Source organism: Bufo bufo, chromosome 1, assembly GCF_905171765.1.
Source record: "Bufo bufo chromosome 1, aBufBuf1.1, whole genome shotgun sequence".
NCBI classification, from domain to species: domain Eukaryota; kingdom Metazoa; phylum Chordata; class Amphibia; order Anura; family Bufonidae; genus Bufo; species Bufo bufo.
In genome coordinates this window covers 168541598-168569373 of record NC_053389.1, presented here as the reverse complement: position 1 = coordinate 168569373, position 27776 = coordinate 168541598, and the positions used below count along the sequence as shown (strand labels likewise).

Below are 27776 nucleotides of genomic sequence, written 5' to 3'. Positions count from 1 at the left end.
CAATTAACCCTTTCAGGTGCCGCACCTGAAGGGGTTAATTGTGCTGATCACGGCCCCCTGTAAGAGATCGGGTGCTGCCAGGCAGCAGGGGGCAGTCTTGTATACAGTTTGTAGTGTATTCTAACTAGAAGCGTCCAGATCACCATGGGAACGCTTCTGTGTTAGAATATACTGTCGGTTCTGAGTTTTCACGAAGTGAAAACTCAGCTTTGAAAAAGCTTTATGCAGACGGATCTTCGGATCCGTCTGTATAAAAACTAACCTACGGCCACGGATCACGGACACGGATGCCAATCTTGTGTGCATCCGTGTTCTTTCACGGACCCATTGACTTGAATGGGTCCGTGAACCGTTGGCCGTGAAAAAAATAGGACAGGTCATATTTTTTTCACGGCCAGGAAACACGGATCACGGATGCGGCTGAAAAACGGTGCATTTTCCGTTTTTTCCACGGACCCATTGAAAGTCAATGGGTCCGCGAAAAAAAACGGAAAACGGCACAACGGCCACGGGTGCACACAACGGTCGTGTGCAGGAGGCCTAAGACTTTGATATTTTATAAGCCTAGTCTGAGCAGTAGCTTCCTTTTCATTACAAAGAGCCTGTTTCCACTAAGGCCTCTGGGAAAAGGTGCGGGTGCGTTTCGGGAACATGCGCGATTTTTTCGCGCGAGTGTAAAACATTGTAATGCGTTTTTCACTCGCGTGAGAAAAATCGCGCATGTTTGGTACCCAAACCCGAACTTCTTCACAGAAGTTCGGGCTTGGGATCGGTGTTCTGTAGATTGTATTATTTTCCCTTATAACATGGTTGTAAGGGAAAATAATAGCATTCTGAATACAGAATGCATAGTACAATAGCGCTGGAGGGGTTAAAAAAAATAAAAATAAAATTTAACTCACCTTAATCCAGTTGTTTGCGCAGCTGGCATCTCCTCTGTCTTTAACTGTGAGCAATAGGACCTTTGATGATGTCACTGCGTTCATCACATGGTCCATCACATGATCCATCACCATGGTGATGGATCATGTGATGAGCGTAGTGACGTCATCAAAGGTCCTATTGCTCACAGTTAAAGACAGAAGAGATGCCGGCTGCGCGAACAAGTGGATTAAGGTGAGTTTAATTTTTTATTTTTATTTTTTAACCCCTCCAGCCGTATTTTACTTAGCATTCTGTATTCAGAATGCTATTATTTTCCCTTATAACCATGTTATAAGGGGAAATAATAATGATCGGGTCCCCAGCCCGATCGTCACCTAGCAACCGTGCGTGAAAATCGCACTGAATCCGCACTTGCTTGCGGATGCTTGCGATTTTCACTCAACCCCATTCACTTCTATGGGGCCTGCGTTGCGTGAAAAACGCAGAATATAGAACATGCTGCGATTTTCACGCAACGCACAAGTGATGCGTGAAAATCACCGCTCGTGTGCACAGCCCCATAGAAATGAATGGGTCATGATTCAGTGCGGGTGCAATGCGTTCAACTCACGCATTGCATCTGCGCGGAATACTCGCCTGTGTGAAAGGGGCCTAAGGACTTGCATTCTTCTTTCCCCCATATGCATGAGAGACTGTACTTAATGTCTGGCTGTACCAAGAGACTGTTATTACTTGGATGTACTGTTACCAGGATTTATCTTCAATAAAGTTCCACCCTGGATTTCATCCTTTCTGACTCAGTCTCAAGTTCCTCAATTAACACTACAGTAAATGGTTGTACCTCCATACAAAAGGTACTGGCGTCACGACTACAAGGGACCTTGCCATAGAAACATTAATACAGACCACCAAGGGCACCTCGAACCACCATCTGGCCTGTGTCCCTTACACCAGACTGTGCCCCAGAGAATTCTTGTGCCGTTCTCCTCTTCACTTATGCGAGCCTGCCCAGGGACGATGTAACCGTGAGTAACCAGAACTGTATTTACCTCGGCCCACCTTTGCTCACACCGTGACCTCACGCATAATTCTCTGTTTGGTCTGGCATACCGCACAACCACTGAGCACCAATCAGTAGTGTCCATTACTGATTGTGTCTGCTCAGTTTGCACTGCAAGTTTTTTTTTTGCAGAAAAGACTTTTTTTTGTAGAAAATACTTTTTTTTTTTACAACTTTTCTTCTAAATTTAATTTCAAATTTATTACAAGCCCACTTCACGTGTGAAAAGACTACATACACACCCCACACTAAATAAAGGTTTACACGTTTCACACGTCACACCCCAATAAAATAAAAATGGCCCATCCATCCCAACGTGTATACTCAGCTGAAGAGGCATACACCATGCTTGCCTCCGATACTGAGTTTACCAGTGAGGGAGAAGAGGATGCCACTTTCCTCTACCCCCTCCTCATCATCATCATCCACTGATGAGGGACCCTCTAGAAGGCGCCCCATGGTAGCAGAGGAGACAGCCCCCCAGAGTGAACCCTTATGGGCCCCACCCCCTGACGATTATCAGCCCCAAATTCCAGAGTTTGTCGGAAACACTGGAATCCAAATTGATTGCACAGGCTTCACAGAAATTGATTATTTTTTTAAAATCTTTTTCTCAGATTTTATAAATTTGATGGTGATGACCCAAATAAATTTATATGCCCCACAATTTATTTCCCAGAACCCTACTTCGACATATGCTAGACCCCTAGGTTGGACCCCAGTAAGTGCAGCAGAGATGATGGCATTTTGGGAACTCGTGCTGCATACGGGCGTTGTAAAAAAAAAAACCATTAGGCAATATTGGAGTTTGGACATTTTCTACCAGACTCCAATTTACAGTCAGGAGTTTTTCATTTCTGGGGACCTCAAGAATTTATTTAATGCGACATGGCACCTAAAATCCATGTTTGCCAATTTGGGCCTGTCAGCAAAATTCATATATTGCCGTTTGCCTGCTTTGCGCCCATACAGCAGGCATACAGCAGGCTACAAGCACATATGGGGTGTTTCCTGAATCGGGAGAAAATGGGGAACACAACCTGGGGTGCATTTTCTCTTTTAACCCCTTGTGAAAGTAAAAAATTGGGGTCTGCTAGTAATTTTTCATTCTTGCAAATGTGTGCTTTGAAATTCTTTCTCTAGTATTTCTGTCTACTGTGAGACACCTGTTTGCTTTCCACCACTTAAAATGTTCGTACGGGGGTGCTCTTTCCGAAATGGGGTCACTTCTTGGGGTTTTTAATTTCTGGGGACGTTAGTGTAAAAGCAACTTTTTGGGGAAAATATTTTAATTTTTTTCATTTTCACAGCCAAGCGTTTCCTAATTCTGCGATGGGTCAAAGTGCTCACTACACACCTTGAAATATTCCTTGAGGGGTGTAGTTTCTGGAATGGGGTCACTTTTTGGGGGTTTCCACTGTAGGGCCACCTCAGGGTGTCTTCATATGCCACATAGCTCCCAATTACCATTCTAGCTAAATCTGCTCTCCTAACGCCATATTGTGCTCCTTCCACTCTGAAGCCTGCTGTGTGCACCTATATAATAGTTTTGAGCACATATGTGGTGTTGGCGTATTCGGGGGGAAATGGGGAACAAAATGTGGGGTGCATTTTGTCCTGTTACCCCTTGTGAAAGGGAAAAATGTGGGTGTAAAGCAAATTTTTCTGGAAAAAAATTTAATTTTTCATTTTCACAGCCAAGCGTTTCCTAATTCTGTGAAATGCCCGATGGGTCAAAGTGCTCACTACACACCTTGAAATATTCCTTGAGGGGTGTAGTTTCCAGAATGGGGTCACTTTTTTGGGGTTTCCACTCTAGGAAACCCAAAGCCACGCACCGGACAGCAGACACGCAGCATTAACATGATTGATAATACTCCGTGCCTCTCTGTGATCTTTTTACTAGACAATCACAGTGAGACCACAAATGTCCTGATACTTTGAAGTCAGGACATTTGTGGACATTTGTCAATTTTCCCTATGCAAAGTTATAAACTTCTTACTTTATTTCATTTGAAAAGGGTAACTTGCACTGTGTAATACTGTGTAATTACATTTTATATGTTTTTTTTTTTTTTACATAACCTGTTAATTTGCAGTTTATTTGCATGGCACTGTGGAAAGGGTTAATGAATACTGAGAGACTTTTGGGAATTTGAATGAGAAGCTGGTAAATTTCCACTGCTACCATTACCACCAAAACAAGACAGACTGACCTTTTGAATGTTAGCTATGTTGTTATGTCTGAAAACCTGTTTATGTCTAGAAAAACTGCTGTCATTGCCATTGAGTAGCATTGAAGCTCTAATGTAAGTCTATGACAGATGGAAGTTGTATCAATGTATCTGTTTGTGCTGAGTTTCTCCACTCCACCCCTCCCACTAGAAGGTTCTAGTTCAGCTAGAAACTGCATATAAGGAGAGCAGTCAGAGCCCCTAGTGTTCTGTAGTTGGGAAACAGTGCTCAGAAGAGGGGACTCTGCCAGACTATTGAGTGACCAGAAGACGCTGAGACATGAATACTCTGTCACAGACCCTGGGCCTCCAGCCTTTGGACAGGGTACCAGCCTCCATGCATTGTCCCTGGAGAATGCTGTGATATGCGTAGTGTTCCGTCAGTTGTCACAGGAGGGTGCTGACACATTGTGGCATGCGCAGTATATTATCCATTGAGGATGTTGGCCCATTATGATGCCTGGTGTTCCGGTGACCATTGTCCCTAAAGAATGCTGTATCATTGGGAGGCGCAGTGTTCTATCTATTATCCGTGGAAGATGCTGGCCCACTATGTGACACACATTGTTCCATCCATTGTTTGACACTCAGTGCATTGAGCAGTTGAAACGTTGCTGTCTGACTTTGGGTGAATAAATCCTTATTGCACTGCGTCCCTTCGTTTGTTCATTGTTCCTGAAGGATGCTGGCCCATTGTAACGTATGCAGTGTTCCTTTCATTGTTACAGGAGATTGGTGGCCCATTTTCTCATGTGCTGTGTTCTGTCCATCGCCCCTGGGGTATGCTGGTCTATTATAAAACGCGCAGTGTTCTGACCCTTGTCTGTGAAGAATTCTGGCCAATTGTGACATGCACAGTGTTCCATACATTATCCCTGCTGGCCCATTATGACACATGCAGTGTTCTGTCATTTGTCACAGGAGGATGTTGTACCAATATATCCTGTATTCCATATATTATCCCTGGAGGATGGTGGCTCGTTGTGACACACACAGTGTTCCCTCCGTTGTCCCTGGAGAATACATGCCTATTGTGTCACGCCCAGTGTTCTGACAATTATTCCTAAAGAATGCTGGCCTATTGTGAGACGCACTATGTTCCAACCACTATCCCTGGAGGATTCTGGCCCATTGTGACATGCGCAGTGTTTCATCGGAAATCTGTGGCTTATGCTGGCTCATAGTGACATGCACAGTGTTTCATCCATTGTCCCTGGAAGATGCTGTCCTATTGCGACATGTGCAGTGTTCCGACTAGCGTCCATGTAGAATGTTGGCCCATTGTGGCGTGCACAGTATTCCATGCATTGTCCCTGGAGGATGCTGGCCCATTGTGACTTATGCAGTGTTTTGTTCATTGTCACAAAAGGATGCTGGTGTCACAGTCGTTACCTCTGGCTGTGACCTTCTGTCTATGCTCTCGCTGCAGCTCTGTTCCTGTGTGTTCTTTGTGGGTTAACTCCCCTGTGTGCCTATTAGGAGTTAATCCTCTCTGTCTGCTCCATGGGTGTGGCTTCTCTGCTGCACCCATGGAACCTGTATATAAGGCCTCCTGCACACGACCGTTTTTTTTTACGGTCCGCAAAAACGGGGTCCGTATGTCCGTGATCCGTGACCGTTTTTTCGTCCGTGGGTCTTCCTTGATTTTTGGAGGATCCACAGACATGAAAAAAAAGTAGTTTTGGTGTCCGTCTGGCCGTGCGGAGCCAAACGGATCCGTCCTGAATTACAATGCAAGTCAATGTGGACGGATCCGTTTGACGTTGACACAATATGGTGCAATTGCAAACGGATCCGTCCCCCATTGACTTTCAATGTAAAGTCAGGAGTCCCTTTTATACCATCGGATCGGAGTTTTCTCCAATCCGATGGTATATTTTAACTTGAAGCGTCCCCATCACCATGGGAACGCCTCTATGTTAGAATATACTGTCGGATATGAGTTAGATCGTGAAACTCAAATCCGACAGTATATTCTAACAGAGGCGTTCCCATGGTGATGGGGACGCTTCAGGTTAGAATATACTAAAAGAACTGTGTACATGACTGCCCCCTGCTGCCTGGCAGGTGCTGCCAGGCAGCAGGGGCAGACCACCCCCCCTGTTTTTAACTCATTGGTGGCCAGTGCGGCCGGCCCCTCCTCCCCCCCTGTAGTTAACTCTTTGTTGTCCAGTGCGGCCAGCCCCCCCTCCCTCCCCTGTAGTTAACTCATTGGTGGCCAGTTGGCCCCCCCTCCCTCCCCTGTAGTTAACTCTTTGTTGTCCAGTGCGGCCGGCCCCCCCCCTCCCTCCCCTATAGTTAACTCGATGGTGTCCAGTGGGCCCCCCCTCCCTCCCCTGTAGTTAACTCGTTGTTGGCCAGTGGGCCCTCCCCCCTCCCTTCCCCTCCTAATTAAAATCTCCCCCCCTATCATTGGTGGCAGCGGAGAGTACCGTTCGGAGTCCCAGTTTAATCGCTGGGGCTCCGATCGGTAACCATGGCAACCAGGACGCTACTGCAGTCCCGGTTGCCATGGTTACTTAGCAATTTGTAGAAGCATCATACTTACCTGCGAGCTGCGATGTCTGTGTCCGGCCGGGAGCTCCTCCTACTGGTAAGTGACAGGTCTGTGCGGCGCATTGCTTAATGATCTGTCACTTACCAGTAGGAGGAGCTCCCGGCCGGACACAGACATCGCAGCTCGCAGGTAAGTATAATGCTTCTACAAATTGCTAAGTAACCATGGCAACCAGGACTGCAGTAGCGTCCTGGTTGCCATGGTTACCGATCGGAGCCCCAGCGATTAAACTGGGACTCCGATCGGTACTCTCCGCTGCCACCAATGATAGGGGGGGAGATTTTAATTAGGAGGGGGAGGGAGGGGGGAGGGCCCACTGGCCACCAACGAGTTATCTACAGGGGAGGGAGGGGGGGCCGGCCGCACTGGACAACAAAGAGTTAACTACAGGGGAGGGAGGGGGGCCCACTGGCCACCAATGTGTTAACTACAGGGGGGGGCCTGCCCCCTGCTGCCTGCGCAAGGCCATGCAGTTTACTACTGGTGGAGCAAGTCCTTCTCTGCTCATTGTCACTCCTGTTTCCTTGCTATGTATTTCTGCTTGTGTTATTAGTTGCCCTGTTTTGTATTTGCCTGTCTGTTATGTTTGCTTATGTGCCGTTGGTACCTTCTGGTACCTGTTGTCCATTCGTTCCTGCTGTCACTGTCTAGTTCACGCTCCAGAGTGGACCCTGGCAACTTCCTGCGGCAAAGCCTAACCCTACCTTCTGGGGCCCTAGTGAAAACCAGGAGTTGCTTAATCATGCCCCTCTGGAGTATTACTAGACAGTGGCGCAGTGGGGGTTTTCTCCCACTGTGCTGACGGTACATAGAGCTCATGTTTTGTCTGTGCTGCCTTCCCTGTTTTTTGTTTGTGCAATAAACTCTTGTGTGTCTGTACCTGATTTCTGTTTGTTTATTGCTTGACGAGGCGGTGGTCTCTCCTGGGACCTCCTACTCGTGACAGCTGGTTTACTGTAACGTGCACAGTTTTTTGGTCCAATGTCTGTGGAGGATGCAGGCCCATTGTGACACGCACAGGAGAATGTTGGCGCATTGACAAATGCATTGCATTGCATTGTGGCCACTGAGGAAGGAACACGTAGTTCCGAAACGCGTTTTGAGCTAGTCTGTATGCAGTGACTAGACATTGATTGCGGTCTCCAGAGATACTATAATATTGCTACAGCTCGGTAATTCCAAGAACTTTTTGTATTCTGTTACCTGAGCCGCTCGCATTCCGCTACGTGCGCACTATTGTCTGACCACGTGGGACGCCACTTACTGAGTCAGCGTGCACATCTATACAGGTACCGTACAACTGGGGATTGTGACACAACCCAGTGATATCAGCTTCTGCATGAATACCCAGCACCTCCCGATCACAGGAGAAGGTGTAATAACAAGCCGATCCATCTTTTATTCAGCTAGACCGTCACGCAGCCATCTTCTGGATTGGTAACGTACCATCCTATGACTACATGGCTTGTTGCGGCTTTGCTATATTATTGGACTGGCTACACACCTCATGGCTATAGCGATTACCTTCAAGAGGTTCACAATTGATATTGAGCTGATTTCAAATTCACTATATCGCACTTCATGAGTCCGGTGTAGTGACAGCTGCTCTGTTACATTTATCAGGGGATTGGTAACACACTATCCTGCGACCATAGTGATCACTGTTAATAGGAGCGCAATTGTTACAGCGTTGGTCCCAAACTGACTATATCCCACTGGTTTTTATATATACTGTATATACTAAGGAGACAAAATCCACCGCTACGATATATCACAAAGATTCAATTCTTCAAAAACTGTACAGGTTCTTCTCAGAAAATTTGCATATTGTGATAAAGTTCATTATTTTCTGTAATGTACTGATAAACAGTAGACTTTCATATATTTTAGATTCATTACACACAACTGAAGTAGTTCAAGCCTTTTCTTGTTTTAATATTGATGATTTTGGCATACAGCTCATGAAAACCCCAAATTCCTATCTCAAAAAATTTGCATATCATGAAAAGGTTCTCTAAACGAGCTATTAACCTAATCATCTGAATCAACTAATTAACTCAAAACATCTGCAAAAGATTCCTGAGGCTTTTAAAAACTCCCAGCCTGGTTCATTACTCAAAACCGCAATCATGGGTAAGACTGCCGACCTGAATGCTGTCCAGAAGGCCATCATTGACACCCTCAAGCAAGAGGGTAAGACACAGAAAGAAATTTCTGAACGAATAGGCTGTTCCCAGAGTGCTGTATCAAGGCACCTCAGTGGGAAGTCTGTGGGAAGGAAAAAGTGTGGCAGAAAACGCTGCACAACGAGAAGAGGTGACCGGACCCTGAGGAAGATTGTGGAGAAGGACCGATTCCAGACCTTGGGGGACTTGCGGAAGCAGTGGACTGAGTCTGGAGTAGAAACATCCAGAGCCACCATGTACAGGCGTGTGCAGGAAATGGGCTACAGGTGCCGCATTCCCCAGGTCAAGCCACTTTTGAACCAGAAACAGCGGCAGAAGCGCCTGACCTGGGCTACAGAGAAGCAGTACTGGACTGTTGCTCAGTGGTCCAAAGTACTTTTTTCGGATGAAAGCAAATTTTGCATGTCATTCGGAAATCAATGTGCCAGAGTCTGGAGGAAGACTGGGGAGAGGGAAATGCCAAAATGCCTGAAGTCCAGTGTCAAGTACCCACAGTCAGTGATGGTCTGGGGTGCCATGTCAGCTGCTGGTGTTGGTCCACTGTGTTTTATCAAGGGCAGGGTCAATGCAGCTAGCTATCAGGAGATTTTGGAGCACTTCATGCTTCCATCTGCTGAAAAGCTTTATGGAGATGAAGATTTCATTTTTCAGCACGACCTGGCACCTGCTCACAGTGCCAAAACCACTGGTAAATGGTTTACTGACCATGGTATTACTGTGCTCAATTGGCCTGCCAACTCTCCTGACCTGAACCCCATAGAGAATCTGTGGGATATTGGGAAGAGAAAGTTGAGAGACGCCAGACCCAACACTCTGGATGAGCTTAAGGCCGCTATCGAAGCATCCTGGGCCTCCATAACACCTCATCAGTGCCACAGGCTGATTGCCTCCATGCCACGCCGCATTGAAGCAGTCATTTCTGCAAAAGGATTCCCGACCAAGTATTGAGTGCATAACTAAACTTAATTATTTGAAGGTTGACTTTTTTTGTATTAAAAACACTTTTCTTTTATTGGTCGGATGAAATATGCTAATTTTTTGAGATAGGAATTTTGGGTTTTCATGAGCTGTATGCCAAAATCATCAATATTAAAACAAGAAAAGGCTTGAACTACTTCAGTTGTGTGTAATGAATCTAAAATATATGAAAGTCTAATGTTTATCAGTACATTACAGAAAATAATGAACTTTATCACAATATGCTAATTTTTTGAGAAGAACCTGTACAACTTATACCACACAAGCTACTGGATTATTGGACTGCTACCATTTATTTATTTTTTATTTAATTTTATTGGTATTTTTTGCATTTGATATTTTGATGTTTAATTTATAGTTGATCAACTAATTTTGGGGAATATAATTGTGTTTATATGCAGATATTTCATTAAATATATATTTTAATATATATTGTGTAGTCATACAATTGCCATATATTTTAGTGCCATCCGAACATTTTCATTTTTTTTCCCTTAAATGCATTGTCCCGTCCATTGTCTCTGGAGGATGTTAACCCATTATGAAACAAGTGAAGTTTCTTCCATTTTGTCTGGAGGATTCTTGCCTATTGTGACATACAGTATACAGTGTTCCATTAATTGTCAAAGGAGTATGCTGGCCTGTTGTGGCAGTGTTCTGACCATTGTCACAGGAGGTTGCTGGCCCATTTTGTCATGCACAGTGTTCCATGCATCGTCTCTGGGTTATGCTGACACATTATGAAATGCACAGTGTTCTGACCCCTGTTTCTGAAGAATTGTGACATGCACAGTGTTCAATCCAGGGGTGTAGCTATAGGGGGTGCAGAGGTAGCAGTCGTTACCGGGCCCAGGAGCCTGAGGGGGCCCAAAAACCCTTGTGCCATATAAGACACTGGCATTATAGAAAGTGCATGCTGGTCAATTTACACCTCTGGCTGGAGGGAAGGGGTTAGATCAAGAATTTGGCATGAGGGGGTGCCCTTTCAATGTTTCCCCCTGGCAGCAGGAAGGCTATGTGCTCCACTGCCCCTGGCCAACAAGGGAATGGAGGCGCAAGCTGAACTCTTGCACCAGGGCCCGTGAGCCTTTAGCTACCCCCCTGGTTCAATCCATTATCCCTGGAGGATGGCTGCCCATTGTGACACATGCAGTGTTCTGTCAATTGTCACAGGCAAATGCTGGCCCATTGTGACACGGACAGAATTCAGTCTATTATCCCTGGCGGATGCTGTCCCATTGTGACTCACACAGTGTTCCTTCCATGGTCCCTGGAGAATACTTGCCCATTGTGTCACGCGCAATGTTCCCGAGCATTGTCCTTGTAGAATGCTGACCCATTGTGACACACGCATTGTTCCATCCACTATCCCTGGAGGATGCTGGCCCATTGTGACATGAGCAGTGTTCTGTCCTAGAGGATGCAGGCTTATTGTGACACGTGAAGTAATCCATGCATTGTCCCTTGAGGATGCTGGCCGATTGTGACACGCTCAGTGTTCCGACTGTTGTCCCTGCAGAATGCATGCCCATTGTGACATGCACACAATGTTCCATGCATTGTCCCTGGAGGATACTGGCTCATTGCAACATGCACCGTTTTCCATTCATTGGAGGCTGACCCATTGTGACACGCACACAGTTTTCCATCCATTATCCCTTGAGAATGCTGACCCATTGTGACATGCACATTGTCCCTGGAATCTGCTGGCCCATTGTGATATCTGCAGTGTTCCATCAATTGTCTCAAGAGAATGCTGGACCGTTGTGACACCCACAGTGTTCTGTCCATTGTCTCTGGTGGATGCTGGCTCATTGTGACACATGCAGTGTTCCATCCATTATCCCTGGAGGATGTTGGCCCATTGCTAAATATGCAATGTTCCATCCATTGTCATAGGAGGATGCTGGCCCATTGTCCTATCCTGATTCTTTAACATTTTAAGTGCCACGGTCAGTAGCAACCACGACATTTGAGTGGGTAGACAGACGGAGGGCTCTGATTGATTGCTACGAGTTTCCAATGCCTGTCATAGTGAGTTGCATGTCTATGACACGGCCTGACAGGCAGCCTATAAAAATCCCCTAGACTGCTGTAGAATTCTATTATAGTCTATGATCGAAGCATTCAAGTCCACTAAAGGGGACTAATAATTACAGTGAAAAAAAAGTTTTTTAAAGGTAAAAAAAATGCAAAAATATTAAATTTAATTCACCTTCTTTCTCAATTTTACATATAAAAATAAAGAATATAAAAATAAACATAATTGGTTTTGTCGCGTACAAAAATGTCCAAACTGTTAAAATATAAAAATAATTTTCCTGCCCATTGAATGCCATAACAAAAAAAATTTTGCTATTTGCCATTTTTTGGTCACTTTCTCTTCCCCACAGAAATATTGAACAAAAAGTGATCAAAAAGTCATATGTACCCCAAAATGGTACCAATAAAAACTACAGCTCACCCCACTAACAACAAGCTCTTACATAGGAAATATGAAACAATATAGATGTCAGAATATGGCAATGCAAAGAAAGTTTTTGTTTTTTCAAAGGTTTTTTTTTTTTTTTAAAAGAAGTAAAACATAAAAATTATACACTGTATTTTTCTGACTATAAGACACTCCCCCCCCCCCCCCCCCCCCCAGTAATGGGAGAAAAGTGCCAATGCATCCTATAGTCTGAATGCTAATGCACGCTTCTATTATGGAAGCGGTCATTAGCATGCGGGATGCACAGGGAGGTTAGGGCTGCACTGCGGTGGCTGTATTCATCTCCCCTGGTCTTCTTCTAGATCCCACTGTGGTGTCCTGACCGCGCACAGCGGCAGGATGTAGTGCATGTAGGCATGTATGATTAGGGGTCTGATCTGAGTCTGAATGGGCTGGGGGCTGATGGGTTTGATCTGAGGCTTATTGGGGTCTGATTGGAGGCAGGTGGGGTCTGATCTGAGGCTGATGGAGGTTGGGGTTCTGATCTGAGGTCTGATGAAGAATGGGGGTCTGCTGGAAAATATTTTTTCTTATTTTGTCATTTGAAAAATACAACTTGTGCCACACAAATAATTTTTATTGTAAATTGATATTTTTACTATATGTTTTTTCAATAAACTGATGTTAATAGGATTTGCATATATAATGTTAATTAGTACTTCGTTTTAATAATGCTGTATTTATTTTGTAGACTAATTCAGAATTATTCAGGACTGGGGAGAAAAGCAGCCTTGAACCCCTGGAAAACATAATGCGATTGATCTGAGATTAACAAAGTATAAACTGCTAGTTGTGCTTGGTCAATGATCACAAAACCAAGGTGGTGCCTCTTTCATTTTGGGTTCTGCAGCAGGGTACATGTTGAGCCAGGGTCACTTTAATACTAGCTGACATCTCCCCTTGCTGCGATATAGGGAGCCAGTCTGGAATGTTAACAATCATACAGATGCCGGCTATCTTGCTGTGCTATGTCATTCCAAGCCCTTAATATCAGACCCGTAGTTTAGCCTAGGTGGATGTTGGCTGCTGTGTATGGGAGACCTGTAGTGCAATCCAGTCCCGGACATTCTCAATGTGGCAAAGATCTGGTGATCAAGCGGGCCTTGGGATCTGTTGGCTACCCAGTATACCCAATATGTGAGTGCGGTTTGTGTTACTGTGTGGCACTGTGGGGTTTTCTATGAGCGTGTTGGAGTGTATGAAAGGCCGCGTTGAGGTGTAATTTCTGTTCAATCTGTGGCCTGTATAAACGGGTTTGCGATACTGAGTGTGAAATAGATTAACCCTTGGCAGTCTCACCTGGATCACTGTACGTGATGCTCATCAATCCCTGTGTGAGGGTCAAACATGCCAAGTGATGAGGTGCACCATAACAAGCCCCTGCCCGGCACAATAGAAACCTCTGTGTGCACAAAACAGCCAATTGCTTACATAATATATAAAAGAACAGTGTCCATAACTATATAAACAGAGAGAGAGAGAGAGATCACCAGTCCCTAAAATAATGTCAGTATTTCTAGACGTATTGTCTTGTGTAATAGGTCTACCAAAAATCTAAAAACCTTCATAAAGGCATTAGCATATTGGTAGGTGACAGCTCAATTATTGGAGATCCTACAAATAAAAAATATCATGCCAATATCACTATACAGTAATGTGAATGGAATAAGCAGCTTCATGTGGCAGGACATAGTCATAAGAAATTAGATAATCAAAATTAAGACCTTTTAGAAATCCATCAAAATTGTGTCCACCGATAAATTCACATCTGGTCTAGAGGTTTAGGAAATATTCCTTCAAAAGGGTGATCAGTGGCGTCAATTTATTTTGCCAATAATAATCTGAGGTGGTCCCACAGATGCTCAGTTGGGTTCAAGTCTATTAGGGGGCCAAGGTAATACTTGGACGTCTTGGTCATGCTTTTCCAATCAATGTCAGGCATTATTAGTAGCTATTTGACATGTTGCATTGTCTTGCTGGAAGATCCCATCCACCTGTGGGAAGACAATCAGCATGTGTGGGTGTACTTGATCAGCAAGAATGGATTCAGGCCAAAATAGGTTGGGATTGCTTTCCACATGGATGAGTGGACCCATAGAATGTCACAAAAACATTCCCCAGACCATAACGCTGCCACCACCAGCTTGTATTCCTCCAGCAATGGTTGCAGGGTGATTGTTCTCTGATGTTTTCTTGCCTGCTGCACCACGTCTGTTCAATGAAGCAGAAAATGTGACGCATAGGAGAAGGCAACCCTTTCCCAATCAGCGGAGGTTAAATTTTGATACTGCTGTGAAAATGTAAGCCTTTTTGGCGATGCAACTTTGTTAGCATCCATCCATCTACTTTGGAGCCCCATACACAGTAGGATTCGCTGAAGTGTTGTTTTAGACACGTTTGGTAGCCCCCTTGTTCATTTCGGAAGCAAGCTCTCCACTGTAGCGCCCTCATGCACCTTCGTAGCCGCTGCTGCCCTTGTCCCAAAAGTCAATAACCATCAGTTTTTACAACGCTGATAAATCGCCCCTTTAATTCATGACCGCAGCGAGGGATATGTATGCAGACAACCTATCGCACACCTTATTTGTGCACCTAACCAGCTCACGACACGTGACTTCCTTCATGAGCTATGCTCGGTCAACGTCGACAGCAGGAAATGGTCATAATTATGTGACTTGACTGTGTATTTCTGCTTCCTAAGTGATGTCCATTTTACTATCTGACTGTTCAGCATATAAATAGGTCTGCTCCGCACTGTACACCCTTTGAGCTATAATATGTTACAAAGCCCAGTAGGTCCAAAAAAACCTATCCCACCCTGAAATAACAGTTTTATTTAATTTATTATTTTTTTTGTTTTTTTTACAAAGACGCATACAAAGTACAATAAGCCCAGTAACAGAGGGCCCAGTAAGCATATAATAGAAAACACAGTAATAGACAGTGACGGAGGCCCAGTAATGGACTGGGACAGTGGGGATTTTCTGGTGGGGTGATATGATTGGGCCTTTGGAGGACACAGAAGGCTTTCTCTCTAGTCTCAGGGCTGGTGCTGGTATTTTCAAAGATTACTGTGATTCGTTGTGTCATGGCCATCACATGATGACAGAGACCATTTGTTGTGGTCTTTGATTAGTGATAAGTGAATCGATTCATCTCATCAGCAAGAGTTCTTCACCTGCGAGGGCCTGTCCTTGTTGCTTAAGAAGTCCCCCCCTGCCGTATGATTGACAGGGTGAGACATCTCGTCTGGTTCTGACAATCTCGCCGCTGCACAGCTGATCTGAATAGCGGCACAAGTGCAAAGACTCTGGAACAGCGACTACACTTCCAAGTAGCAGCACATAAACAGTTGACGCACTGGAAGCAGAAGCAAAGCCTCTCTGCTTGCGGCACTACTCGGAACTTCAGAGGAGACATTGTCAGGGCCAGGCAACATGTCACTCAAGCGGCAGAGGGCTCTTCTTTAACTGTGGGGACCGCCCCTTATAGGTAAAGAATCGATTTGCTCATCTCTACCTCTGATTATTGCTTCGAGCCCTCAGCTACTACACTACTTGAGGGTACAGGGCTTTAGCACTTTCTATGTGCACTGGCTTGGGCTAAAGCTCTACCCTAAAAAGGCAGTGCAGTAGCCCAATCCCCCTTATGGTGTTTTCCTGGAATAAAGTGCAAAATATTCCAATTCTTTTATGCACTTTTCAATTATTGCTGCTGATAGACCATCAGCAGATTATATACTGTACACCATAATAGCTGATTATAATTATTGAACACTCTGGCAATGAATACATATGGTAACATATATTTACATATCCAGCAATGACACCTGTGGATTTATGATAAATCTCTTATTGCATTTAAGCTACAGGACAGACGAAGGTCATCTACCTATATGAAAATACTTTATTTTATATCTTATTTTCATTATAAAGAGTAAAAGATATCCATACAAAGATAAAAAGCCAAAATGTACAAAACGCTCAAAAAAAAAAACCATTAGAAAAATAACAGAATACATCTGTACAAAATTCAAAATACAGTTCTGTACGAAAACTAAAAAACAAACAAAAAAAACTGCATTTGTGTGACCGAGGTCTACTCGTTTAGTTTATATGCTTTTGTATATATGTTCACCTCTGAGGGCTCTAGGAAAAGAATTCATAATTTATACAGTAAACTTGTCCTGTGGTTCATGTGGATGCTGCACTGACAAACGCTCAGCGTCTGTGAATCCGAAAAGGTGGAGGAGAGGGGACATGTCGGACACAACACTCTTACTTCAGACCCACCCTCCCTTACACAACTCTATATATATATATATATATATATATATAAGGTCTGTGTAGGCTCAAACAGAAAACACACGTTAGAACAGTATAGAATACAGATGCAAATCTGAGCAACAAAACAATAAAAACAACAGCTGCAAATAATTATATTATTGCTTTGATAATTGGCCAAAAACACTTGGAACCGGTTCTGGTTTACTTCGAGAAGCCTTAAAGTAAGACTCCAGTTGAGAATGAATTCTTGGTGTATGTACCAGTTCCTGCATGTTGTAAGAACTGCTGTAAAGTAGAACTGGCTTAGTTCCCAAAGCAACCAATCAGATTCCACCTTTCATGTTCCAAAGGAGCTGTCCAAAATAAAAAGGCGGAATCTGGTTGCTATGGGCAACTAAGCCAGTCCTACTTTCCACCAGTTTGATAAATGACCCCATTTCACCATTTACACTGAGGTCTCTACATTATCTCCATGATGCAAATCTTCCAATGCCAGACGTTTATCAGACTCTGCCCGCCCAATTTCCCTCTCCATATACAGGCATCAGTATGCAGGTGAACGCATTCTCTACAAAGAGACAAGCTACAGGGAATATTTGGGATACTTAGTGCATCATGGCAAATAACTTAAAAAAAGGTTCATGTATTTAAATGTTTCCAATGCACAGTTTTCAGTCTTGATCATTCCAGGTGTCTGCAGTGTAACATAATGTGATGACCGGGGGGTTCCTTCACAGAGGACCAGTCAGCTGTCATGACATGTTTTAGTAAATAACTGTATTAAATTATACATAGTTTGGTTCCTCTGTTATTCGTTATAGAAATTTGAGTACATTGACAACTGGGTGTCAGCAGTTATGGGGGTGACCCTACACAGCCTGATACTGGCCACACAATGGCAGACTATATCGGGGAACTCCCCATTGACAAGGAGAATGGTAACACACAGTTTTCAGGTTATTTCTAAATGTTCAAGAGGAATAATAGAGGAATGAAACAAGGCAGAGTTCGGTGCTTCAGAATTGTCATATATTTTCTACGTGTAAGTGGTGGCGACAGGTTCTCCTTAACTGGGTCCTAACGTTATGATTGTCTTTTCTTTACATGTTCTGTAACCACAACCAACCAATTTTGTAAATCAATCAATCACATCAATTTTCCTCCTTACCCCTAGTGTCTCTTATTACAAATTGAGCAGTTTCCACAGTATTTCATCTTCTTGTACAGTATATGATGTGGCCGCATCAGTGTGTCCTGGTTTATAAGACCATAAGATCAGTATTTACAAGGTTCAGAAACTTCTTATTGGCCCTAATATGGGTTTAGTGTCCCGAATGGGCGTTATGTAGATGGCTGGGTACCAATCTCTACCACCTCATGCTCCTGCATGTGATTTTCCTCTTACATGTCAGGACGATGAAGCCATTGGTCTGAACAATTCTGTATGGTCAGTGTCCGGCCGGCTCTAGAAAGCCCCTATCATTGTGCTTTAGGACAATTATTTTTAATTGTGTAATTCAGATTTAATTTTTACTGGCAAAACCAGTCCTAATCTGTCTGCCCTTTATATAAACTCCAGGGGGGCGTCTGGCTTGAAGTGTGGAAATATTAAAGAGATTCTAAACCTGTTTTACAAATAAAGGGGCTCATTTATCAAATTGGTGTAAAGTAGAACTGGCTTAGGGCTCATTCACACGACCGTGGTTTTGTTCCGCATCCGAGCCGCATTTTTTGCGGCTCCGGTGCGGACCCATTCACTTCAATGGGGCCTCAAAAGATGCGGATAGCACTCCGTGTGCTGTCCACATCCGTTGCTCCATTCCGTGGCCCTGAAAAAATTATAGATCATGACCTATTCTTGTCCATTTTGCAGACAGGAATATGCATTTCTATAATGGGCCGTCGGTTCCATTCTGCAAATTGCGGAAGGCACACAGGTGGCATCCGTGTTTTGCGGATCGCAAAACGCGGCATGGTCGTGTGAACAAGCCCTTAGTTGCAACCAATCAGATTCCTCCTTTCATTTTCCAAGGGAGCTGTCCAAAATGAAAGGAGGAATCTGATTGGTTGTTACGGACCATTAAGCCAGTTGTACTTTACACCAGTTTGATAAATGACCCCGAAAGTTCTTTACTTATGAAATAAAAAAATCACTTTGTAATATAAACCATATATCTATTTTGTATTATTAACCAGTTGTCTGAAAGCAGCGTGCAGTGTAAAGAATAGAGGTTTTCAGTCTGGCTGTCTTGATTAAAACCAGGAACAGGTATATAATTATATCGTAAATTGCGTAAAAATATATTCCTTAATAGACTTTAATAGTGCATCTAGTAAAGAGAAGAGGCAGGACTCTAGACAAACTGTAGCTATGAGAACCAGAGTAAAAAACCTCCATTCTTTACACTGCAGGTTGCATCCAGAGAATCAGGAAACAGCGCTAATGATAAACAAGGTTTAAATCACAATGACATATTTTATTTTATGATCAGAAAGGTTTAGATGGCCAGTTTGTGAAAATCATTGCAAGTCTGCACCTGTATAATCACTTGTCCCCTGCTGTGTCCATAGGCTGCAGTATGGTGGCGGTGGCATGTGTGCAGGAAAGTATCCGTCCAGGGGTGAATTGCCTCATATTGAGCTCTGTGTACGCAGTGAGGGATGAGGGATAATGTACAGCACACAGAAGCCGGCGCGAGTACGTTATTGTGTAACAGATAGATGTATGTCACACAAATCCATCAGGACCTATTAACAATGAGTTTTTACATACTGGCCATCACCTTTCATTTCTTACTGGTCATTAGCGATGAGCGAAGTTATCAAAAATCTGATTTGGTTGCTTCACTGAATGTCACAAAGAAATTTGATTAGTTATGAATTACTTTGTCATGAATCACATTCCGTGGTATGTAATGGGCGCAATTACAGTAAATGGTGATCGCTCCGCCCCCATCATTGAACCCCTCAGATGCTGCGTTCATCACTGATTGCGGCATCTGACGTTAAAATTTAGGCCTTTAAGGGGTTAATCAGGGTAAAAGAAAAAACAAAAACTAGTCAAATTATCCATTTGCGGAGAGGCCATTGTGAACATCTTGATTGAAGACGTGGTGACGTCATCATGCTGGCGGGACGTTGCAGCAGGAGAGATTTCGCAGTTTCTTCAGTCAAGACGGCCATGACGGCCTCTCCGCGAGCAAATGGATGAGGTATGTTTTGTTTTTCTTACAGCCATTTCAGGAAAAATAGATTCATTACCACAAAGTGGGAGGATATTCAGCTTCGTGGCGAATTGAATTTGTTCTGAAATTCGGATCAAAGTCAATTCGTTTGACTTTTATTCTCTCATCTCTACTGGTCTTCTAGGTTTTTCTGTAAAGTGTATTGTGGGCACTTTGGTCAACCTTTTACATGTTTGTCCATAGAGAGGTAACTATGTGGGGGGAGGGCGACAACATTAAATTCCGCTATGGACAATATACCCATTAATATTGCTGCAATTCCAGTTAGTTTAAAAGCCTTTCCATATTGCCATCCAGTGCGTTTGTTTACAAAAAAAGTAAAAAAATTCAGTTCAGAAATGCTTATAAAATAATATAAAGGTAAGTCTAATGCTTGGATCAACTTATGTGCTGCTTACACCACTTCTATATCACATCCTTGGGTTCAAGCAATTCGTCTTGCATTCCCTGGCAAGAATAAGCTTGAATAAATACTGGCTCAAGATCCATGAAGGTCAGGAGAGGAGAACGATTAATACTGATATGGCGCCGAGTTCAATTTCTTTAGTCTTTAAGGACACTTTTTTTCCCCCTCCCAAAATGAGATGTATTGCATCAAGGCGACAATAAATCCATGTCGAGCCGTGAATGGAGTCTAGTAGAAGCCCAGGTGCGGCTGTACATGGGAGTTGGGGTGTCGTGGAACATTGGGATTAGGGTATAGATTTGCATTTGGAGAACTCCAGTAAGAAGAGGTTGCACCAAAGAAGCCAGAAGACGTGACTGGCATCGATGTAGGGTGCGAAGGAACAAAGTTAACCTTCTGCTGATGAGTGTGGTAAGTTGGCATGTATGAGAACTCTGATGGATATTTGTACACGGACGTCTCAGTGGGATGAGGCTGCAGAGCTTGAGCGATGCCGTGAAAGTCAAATTTGTAAGCGTAGCGCTTCCCGTGGACTTTAGTCATGATATTTTTGTCGTAGTAATATCTCAGTGCCCGGCTCAGCTTGTCATAGTTCATGTTGGGCTTGCTTTTTCTTTCACCCCATCTTCGAGCCACCTCATCAGGATCTGTCATTTTGAATTCTCCGTTTGTGCCCTCCCAGGTGATGCAGCTAGCGTTGGCACTGTCCGACAGCAGCTCAAGAAGAAACTGCCACAACTGGATCTGACCACTTCCTGCAAGAAGCAAAAGGTACAGTTGTCAGTAAAGGTGCCTGCGCACATTAGGATGGGTTCACATCCCGTTTTTACGTTAAACAGATGCCTCAGACGGATGTCATACAGTGGAATCCGTTCGCCATACAGGTCCCTTGTAAAAAGACATATATACGATAATGGATGCCTCAGACTGATGTCATTCATCATAGAGGTTCATTGTAAAAGAAAAAAAAGGACGTTAACGTGCACATTTTTGGACTCTGCAGGTTAGAAATGTGTTGGGTTCTACACTTTTATATCCTTTTTTCTCCAACTTACACGTTAATAAATGGAAGGAAAAAATGTGATGTGAACCCAAACTTAGATAAAAATGCATGATTTCTGCCCAGTGAACGATCGTTGTAGTCGACCAACAACACACCATTATTATCTGAAAAAGAAGTCAGTCATGTTTAAAGGGGTTGTCCAAGTGTTTGATACTGATGACGTATCCTCAGCATAGGTCCTCAGTATCTGATCAGTAGGGGTCGGACACCCCTGCTGTTTAGCTGTTTGAAGAGGCCACGGCCAGTGATGACATGTTCATGGGTCATATGGCCCTGGCCAGGGGTCAGCAACCTCCGGCACTCCAGGTGTTGTGAAACTACATCTCCCATCATGCACACTTGCTTGGCTGCTCTCTAAACTCCCGCACAAGTGGAAAGAGCATGCTGGGAGTCGTAGTTTCACAACAGTTGGAGTGCCGAAGGTTGCTGATCCCTGTCCTAGGCGCTGCTCAGTCCTTATTTAAGGGAATGGGACTGAGCTGCAATACCAAGTACAGCCACTATACAATGGACAGTGCTATACTTGGTAAGCTGCAAGGAGGCCGCAGCACTCACTGGAGAGCAGTGGCCTCTTCAAAGAGCTGATTGGCAGGGGTGCTGGGAGTCGGACCCCCACCAATTAGATACTGATGACTTATACTGAGTATATGTCATCAGTATCAATCACTTGGAAAACCCCTGTAACATTTTTGTCTGATAGTCAGAAGAATGATCTTTCATTGCAAGATATCGTTAATCTGTGAACAATGTTTTTATTATTTGCCCGGTGTCATTGAGCATGTATGGCCAGTATCTCTGTGTCAGGGTCCATTCATACGTCCGCAAATGGGTCCGCATCCGTTTCGCAATATCGGGAACGGGTGCAGACCCATTCATTCTCTATGGGGCCGGAAGAGATGCGGAGAGCACACTATGTGCTCTCCGCATCCGCATTTCCGGAACGCGGCCCCGAACTTCCGGGTCGCGGCTCCACAAAAAAAATAGAACATGTCCTATTCTTGTCCGCAATTGCCGGCCGGGTGTATTGCGGATCCGCAATACACTACGGGCGTGTGAATGGACCCTCAGCGTGATAATCGTTTGTTTTACAACTTCTATCTAATCAGTATGATTGATGTGGCCACTTTAGGGTACGGTCAGGTTTTCTGATGCAGTTTTGGAAGCTATCCGTCCTTTATACTTTCTCTCTTGATTTTGTTTCCAAAAATGCATCAGGACACCTGACCATGGGATCAATCAATGATTTTCTGTATTCATATCACTAATGACCAGTCATCTGTATGTCATTGATCTGTCAGTCTTACATTATACGGTACAGAAACTATTCACATCTGAACAGATGAAGGGGTCTGAGAGCCTCGACAATTTATTATTTCCCCCGGAAAATATAAAATAAGAGACGATATATGGCATTAAATGCTGCTAGGTGATCATGCAATGTAATGTGACCGAAAGATTTCAATTCCAGAGGGGATGGCTTGTATTTTCCGCATAGATTTTTATAATAATTAAAAATGAAATCTTTAATGTTCAAGTATTGATGTAAACCTTTGTATAGTGATCCATGTGTGATCTAAGCGTCCTCATCTGTGGATGCTGCAGGTAAACAGATTCTGCTGCATTCGTATATTTCATTGTTCTGTGGGCTTTATCTAAGAATTATGTGGTTTGCAGTATATCTGCAGAAACCAATGTGGTCACTAGGGGGCAGTATAAGGTTTTGATTAACCTAGACAGGGAGCCCGCTCACAGGAGTTGCTGAAATGGATGTGAATCATACGCACGCAGCTGTAGAACTTGCAGTAAATGACCGTTGAGTTGTACTTTTCATTACGCCTGACATATGGAATGATACAAACGCTCGTTCTTGATAACTGCCCTGTGTAAAGGTGAGCAAATAACCTGACAAACGAGCAAATGCTTGTTCGTTAGGTGTATGTATAAGGCCTCTTTCACACTGATGTGTGCGGCCCGTTGCCGTATTGCGGCCCGCAAAATACTTGAATGGGTCCGCAAATGCGGAGATGCGGAATGGTGCGGAACGGAACCACGAAACCCTACGGAAGCACTACGGTGTGCTTCCGTGGGGTTTCGTCCCGTACCTCCGTCCCACAAAAAGATAGAACATGTCTATCTTTTTGCGCAACGGCCAGATCGCAGACCCATTCAAGTGAATGGGTCCGCGATCCGCTGCGGCCGCCCCACGGACTGTGCTCAAGCATTTTGCAGGCCGCAGCATGACAACGGGCCGCACACGCCAGTGTGAAAGAGGCCTAAAGAAGGAGATTTATCAAAACTGGTGAAAAGCAAAACTAAATTGGTTGCACTTTTGCTTACATAGAACTTCAATATTATGTTGGACATATTTGGACAATTGGACCTTACTAAAAGTCGAGAGAAAAAAAACAATCCAAAAATTCCTCTTATTAATAAAGTAAAACAAGCAGATTTAGTGTTTAACATGTTATATAGAGTTTCCTCATTTTTAGGCCTCATGCACACGATCATTGTGTGCATCCGCGGCCGTTGTTCCGTTTTCCATTTTTTTTCGCGGACCCATTGACTTTCAATGGGTCCGTGGAAAAATCGGAAAATGCACCATTTGGCTTCCGCGTCCGTGATCCGTTTTTCCAGTCCGTAAAAAAAATATGACCTGTCCTATTTTTTTCACGGACAATGGTTCACGGACCCATTCAAGTCAATGGGTCCGTGAAAAATCACGGATGCACACAAGATAGTCATCCGCGTCCGTGATCCATGTCTGTGATCCGTGTCCGTTTTTCCTATCATTTTCAATGCAAACTTGACTTAGTTTTTTTTTTCACTTTTCATGTCCGTGGATCCTCCAAAAAGCAAGGAAGACCCACGGATGAAAAAACGGACATGGATCACGGAACAAGGGAAACCGTTTTTGCGGACCGCAAAAAAAAAACGTCCGTGTGCATGAGGCCTAAAGGTGAGTGTAATGTATTGTCTGCTAAGAGAAACTGTTCGATATTATGGAGTGATTGCTGACTGTCGTATGTACTGGGATTATTCTCACCTGGATTAGCCAGCCTGCTGCTTGTCGGGCCCAAAATTTGATAGGGATCTGGAAGAAAGAAGAAGCATATGAATACATGCCACCAAATGGACTCTCTGGTGAGGAACTACAATAGGGAAGCTCCAGATTATTTGTATATGTAAAGTGATGTCTGGCGATATAGATTGCAAAGAGTATTTGACATGGCTTCAGTTGTTCATGAGCTGTCTCCTGTCTGACAGACTCCGACCATTTGGGTGGCAGAGGCTGTCACAGTGCCTGCAATCTTCATGCAATATATGTAAAGGACATGTGAATGTTACATTCTTATGTTGCAAACGTTTGTCGCTTTGTGAGTTACTACCTGGCTGTGGACGTTGCGGTTCTACATTTTTATTCACATTTTGAGTGCCTCCAACAGGGGGACCTATGGCATAACACAAAAAAAATCAATCCGTTAAAATACGTTACAGATGAGATTGTTCCACGTGAACATAACAGCAGAATTATGGACCCCCACCGATCGGCTGTTGGTGAAGGCACCAGTTCTCCTATGAGCGCCGCGGCCTTCTCCCTGCTCACCAAGCACTGTGCCGTGCATAGTATAGCGGCTGAACTTGGTCTCACGCTCAGCCCCATTCACTGCTATGGGGCTGAGCTGCACCTAGGCCTTGTGACTGATGAATGGGACATCACATGGCCTAGGAAAAGCTGGAGAAGGCCACAGCGCTACTGTGAGCGCCGGTGTCTTCTCAAACAGCAGTTGGAGTTGGATCCCCACCGATCAGATACTGATGGTCTATCCAGAGGATAAGTTACCAGTATATAGAAAACCCCTTTAGTATTTACTTTAGTTTTTTAAGTTCCTGAAAATGATGACCTACCCTCAGGATAAGTCATTTAATATCCAAACGGTGAGGGTCCGAAACCCCACACCACAACAAGCAGTGTAACTAGCACTGTGAAGGTAAGATGAAGCATAGCTCAGTAAAGATGGGTTACTGCAGTTTAGCTCCCATTCTCTTCAATGGTATGGCACGGCAACTACACTTTTTACGGAGCTGTGCTTCCTGTTCCATTCACAGTCCTAGTTCAAGTCAGGGGTGTAGCTATAGGGGGTGCAGAGGTGGCAGTCGCTACCGGGACCAGGACCCCGAGGGGCCCCAAAGACCCTTGTACCACATGAGAAGACACCTGTTTTATAGAAGGTGCATGCTGGTCAAGTTACACCTCTGGCTGGAGGAAAGGTGTTGGGTCAAGAATTTGGCATGAGGTGGGGGTGCAGTTTAAAGTTTTGCCTCAGGCAGCAGGAAGGCAATGTACTTCCCTGCCCCTGGCCACAAAGCACTGAGGGATGGGGGGCCCAAGCTAAACTCTTGCACCAGGGCCCATGAGCCTTTAGCTATGCCCCTGGTTCAAGTCATAGAGGCTGCAGGGAACAGCTGACCAGAGGGGGTGCAGGGTGTTGGACCCTCACCATTCGGTTATTATTGACATATCCTGAGGATAGGCCATCAATATCATGAGCCTGGAAAACCCCTTTTAATACAAGCCTTGATTCTATTTTGCACCAGACTAAAGTTCCATGGGTTCAGCGACAGTAGCAGTGTAAAGAATGGAGTTTTTTTTTTAAATATATATATATATATATATATATATATATACTGGGGGTTTCCTTCAGGGAACTGGACAAAACTGCTTTAGTTCATTCAAATTTACATATATTTTGTATTATATTTACATGTATTTTGTTGTTTTGTACTGGAGGTTCACTTACTTTTCGTGACAGAAGAGTTAACATTATTTCCCCACCCGGATCTCCGAACGGCATCGTAGGAAGGATCTGTGGGTAATGATAAATCATGATGAGACAAAAAGAGCATGCAGGCATACGGTAGTAAAAATGTACATAAGGAGCTTTGTCTCCAAATCTACCGTAGGTTCAATTTTTTTTTTTACTTTTTTATATTAAGGATTATACAGCTAAACATAGCAAAACATTACAAACAGAAAGAGTTATTACAATACAATAGTACAAAGTTTACACAGTTAAGGCTACTTTCACACTGGCGTTTTGGCTTTCCGTCTGTGAGATCCGTTCAGGGCTCTCACAAGCGGTCCAGTTTTGCCCTAATGCATTCTGAATGGATAAGGATCCGCTCAGAATGCATCAGTTTGCCTCCATTCAGTCACCATTCCGCTCTGGAGGCGGACACAAAAACGCAGACGAAACTAAGCCAAACGGATCCGTCCTGGCACACAATGTAAGTCAATGGGGACGGATCCGTTTTCTCTGACACATTCTGGCACAACAGAAAAAGGATCCGTCTTCCATTGACTTTCAGTGGAGCTCATGACGGATCCGTCTTAGCAATGTTACAGATAATACAAACGGATCCGTTCATGACGGATGCATGCAGTTGTATTATTGTAACGGATCCGTTTTTGCAGATCCATGACGGATCCGCCCAAAACGCGAGTGTGAAAGTAGCTTTTGTCCCAAAAGAATTAGAATATACAGTATATGACAGCATATACACATACTAAGGTATCTAGAAGATAAGCAGTCTCTAAAGCTACCATACTTAAGCAGACGTACAAAGGCACAGACCAACAGTATGTTGTATAAGTGTGTACATATGTATATAGACTATACACAATCCCAAAGGCAATACAGAAGTAATGTTATTATGTGGATGAAACACTCAGGCCTCTTTCACACGGGCGTTGCGGGAAAAGGTGCGGGTGTGTTACGGGAACATGCGCGAGAGCAAAACATTGTAATGCGTTTTGCACTCGCGGTACCCAAACCCAAACTTCTTCACAGAAGTTCGGGCTTGGGATCGGTGTTCTGTAGATTGTATTATTTTCCCTTATAACATGGTTATAAGGGAAAATATTAGCATTCTGAATACAGAATGCATAGTACAATAGCGCTTGAGGGGTTAAAAAAAAATAAAAAATAATTAAACTCACCTTAGTCCACTTGATCGCGCAGCCCGGCATCTCTTCTGTCTCCTTCTTTGCTGATTGCAGGAAAAGAACCTGTGGTGACGTCACTCCGGTCATCACATGATCCATCACATGATCCATCACCATGGTAAAAGATCATGTGATGGACCATGTGATGACCGGAGTGACGTCACCACAGGTCCTAGTTATAAGGGAAAATAATAATGATCGGGTCCCCATCCCGATCGTCTCCTAGCAACTGTGCGTGAAAATCGCACCGCATCCGCACTTGCTTGCGGATGCTTGCGATTTTCACGCAATCCCATTCATTTCTATGGGGCCTGCGTTACGTGAAAAATGCACAAAGAGGAGCATGCTGCGATTTTCACGCAATGCACAAGTGATGCGTGA

General features: G+C 44.0%; 1 protein-coding gene across 1 annotated transcript in view; it reads right to left on the bottom strand.

The window, feature by feature from the left end:
- Window positions 1-19470: 19470 nt before the first annotated feature.
- The window catches only part of FLI1 (Fli-1 proto-oncogene, ETS transcription factor), a 92978-nt gene continuing 84672 nt past the window's right edge, over window positions 19471-27776 (bottom strand). Inside the window, exons 6-9 of the mRNA XM_040431812.1 lie at window positions 26191-26256; window positions 24778-24840; window positions 24435-24482; window positions 19471-21083 (exon numbers count right to left, since the gene is read on the bottom strand). Of these exons, the coding sequence (XP_040287746.1) occupies window positions 20557-21083; window positions 24435-24482; window positions 24778-24840; window positions 26191-26256 (704 nt within the window). The 3' untranslated portion in view covers window positions 19471-20556. The remainder of the gene's footprint in view (window positions 21084-24434; window positions 24483-24777; window positions 24841-26190; window positions 26257-27776) is intronic.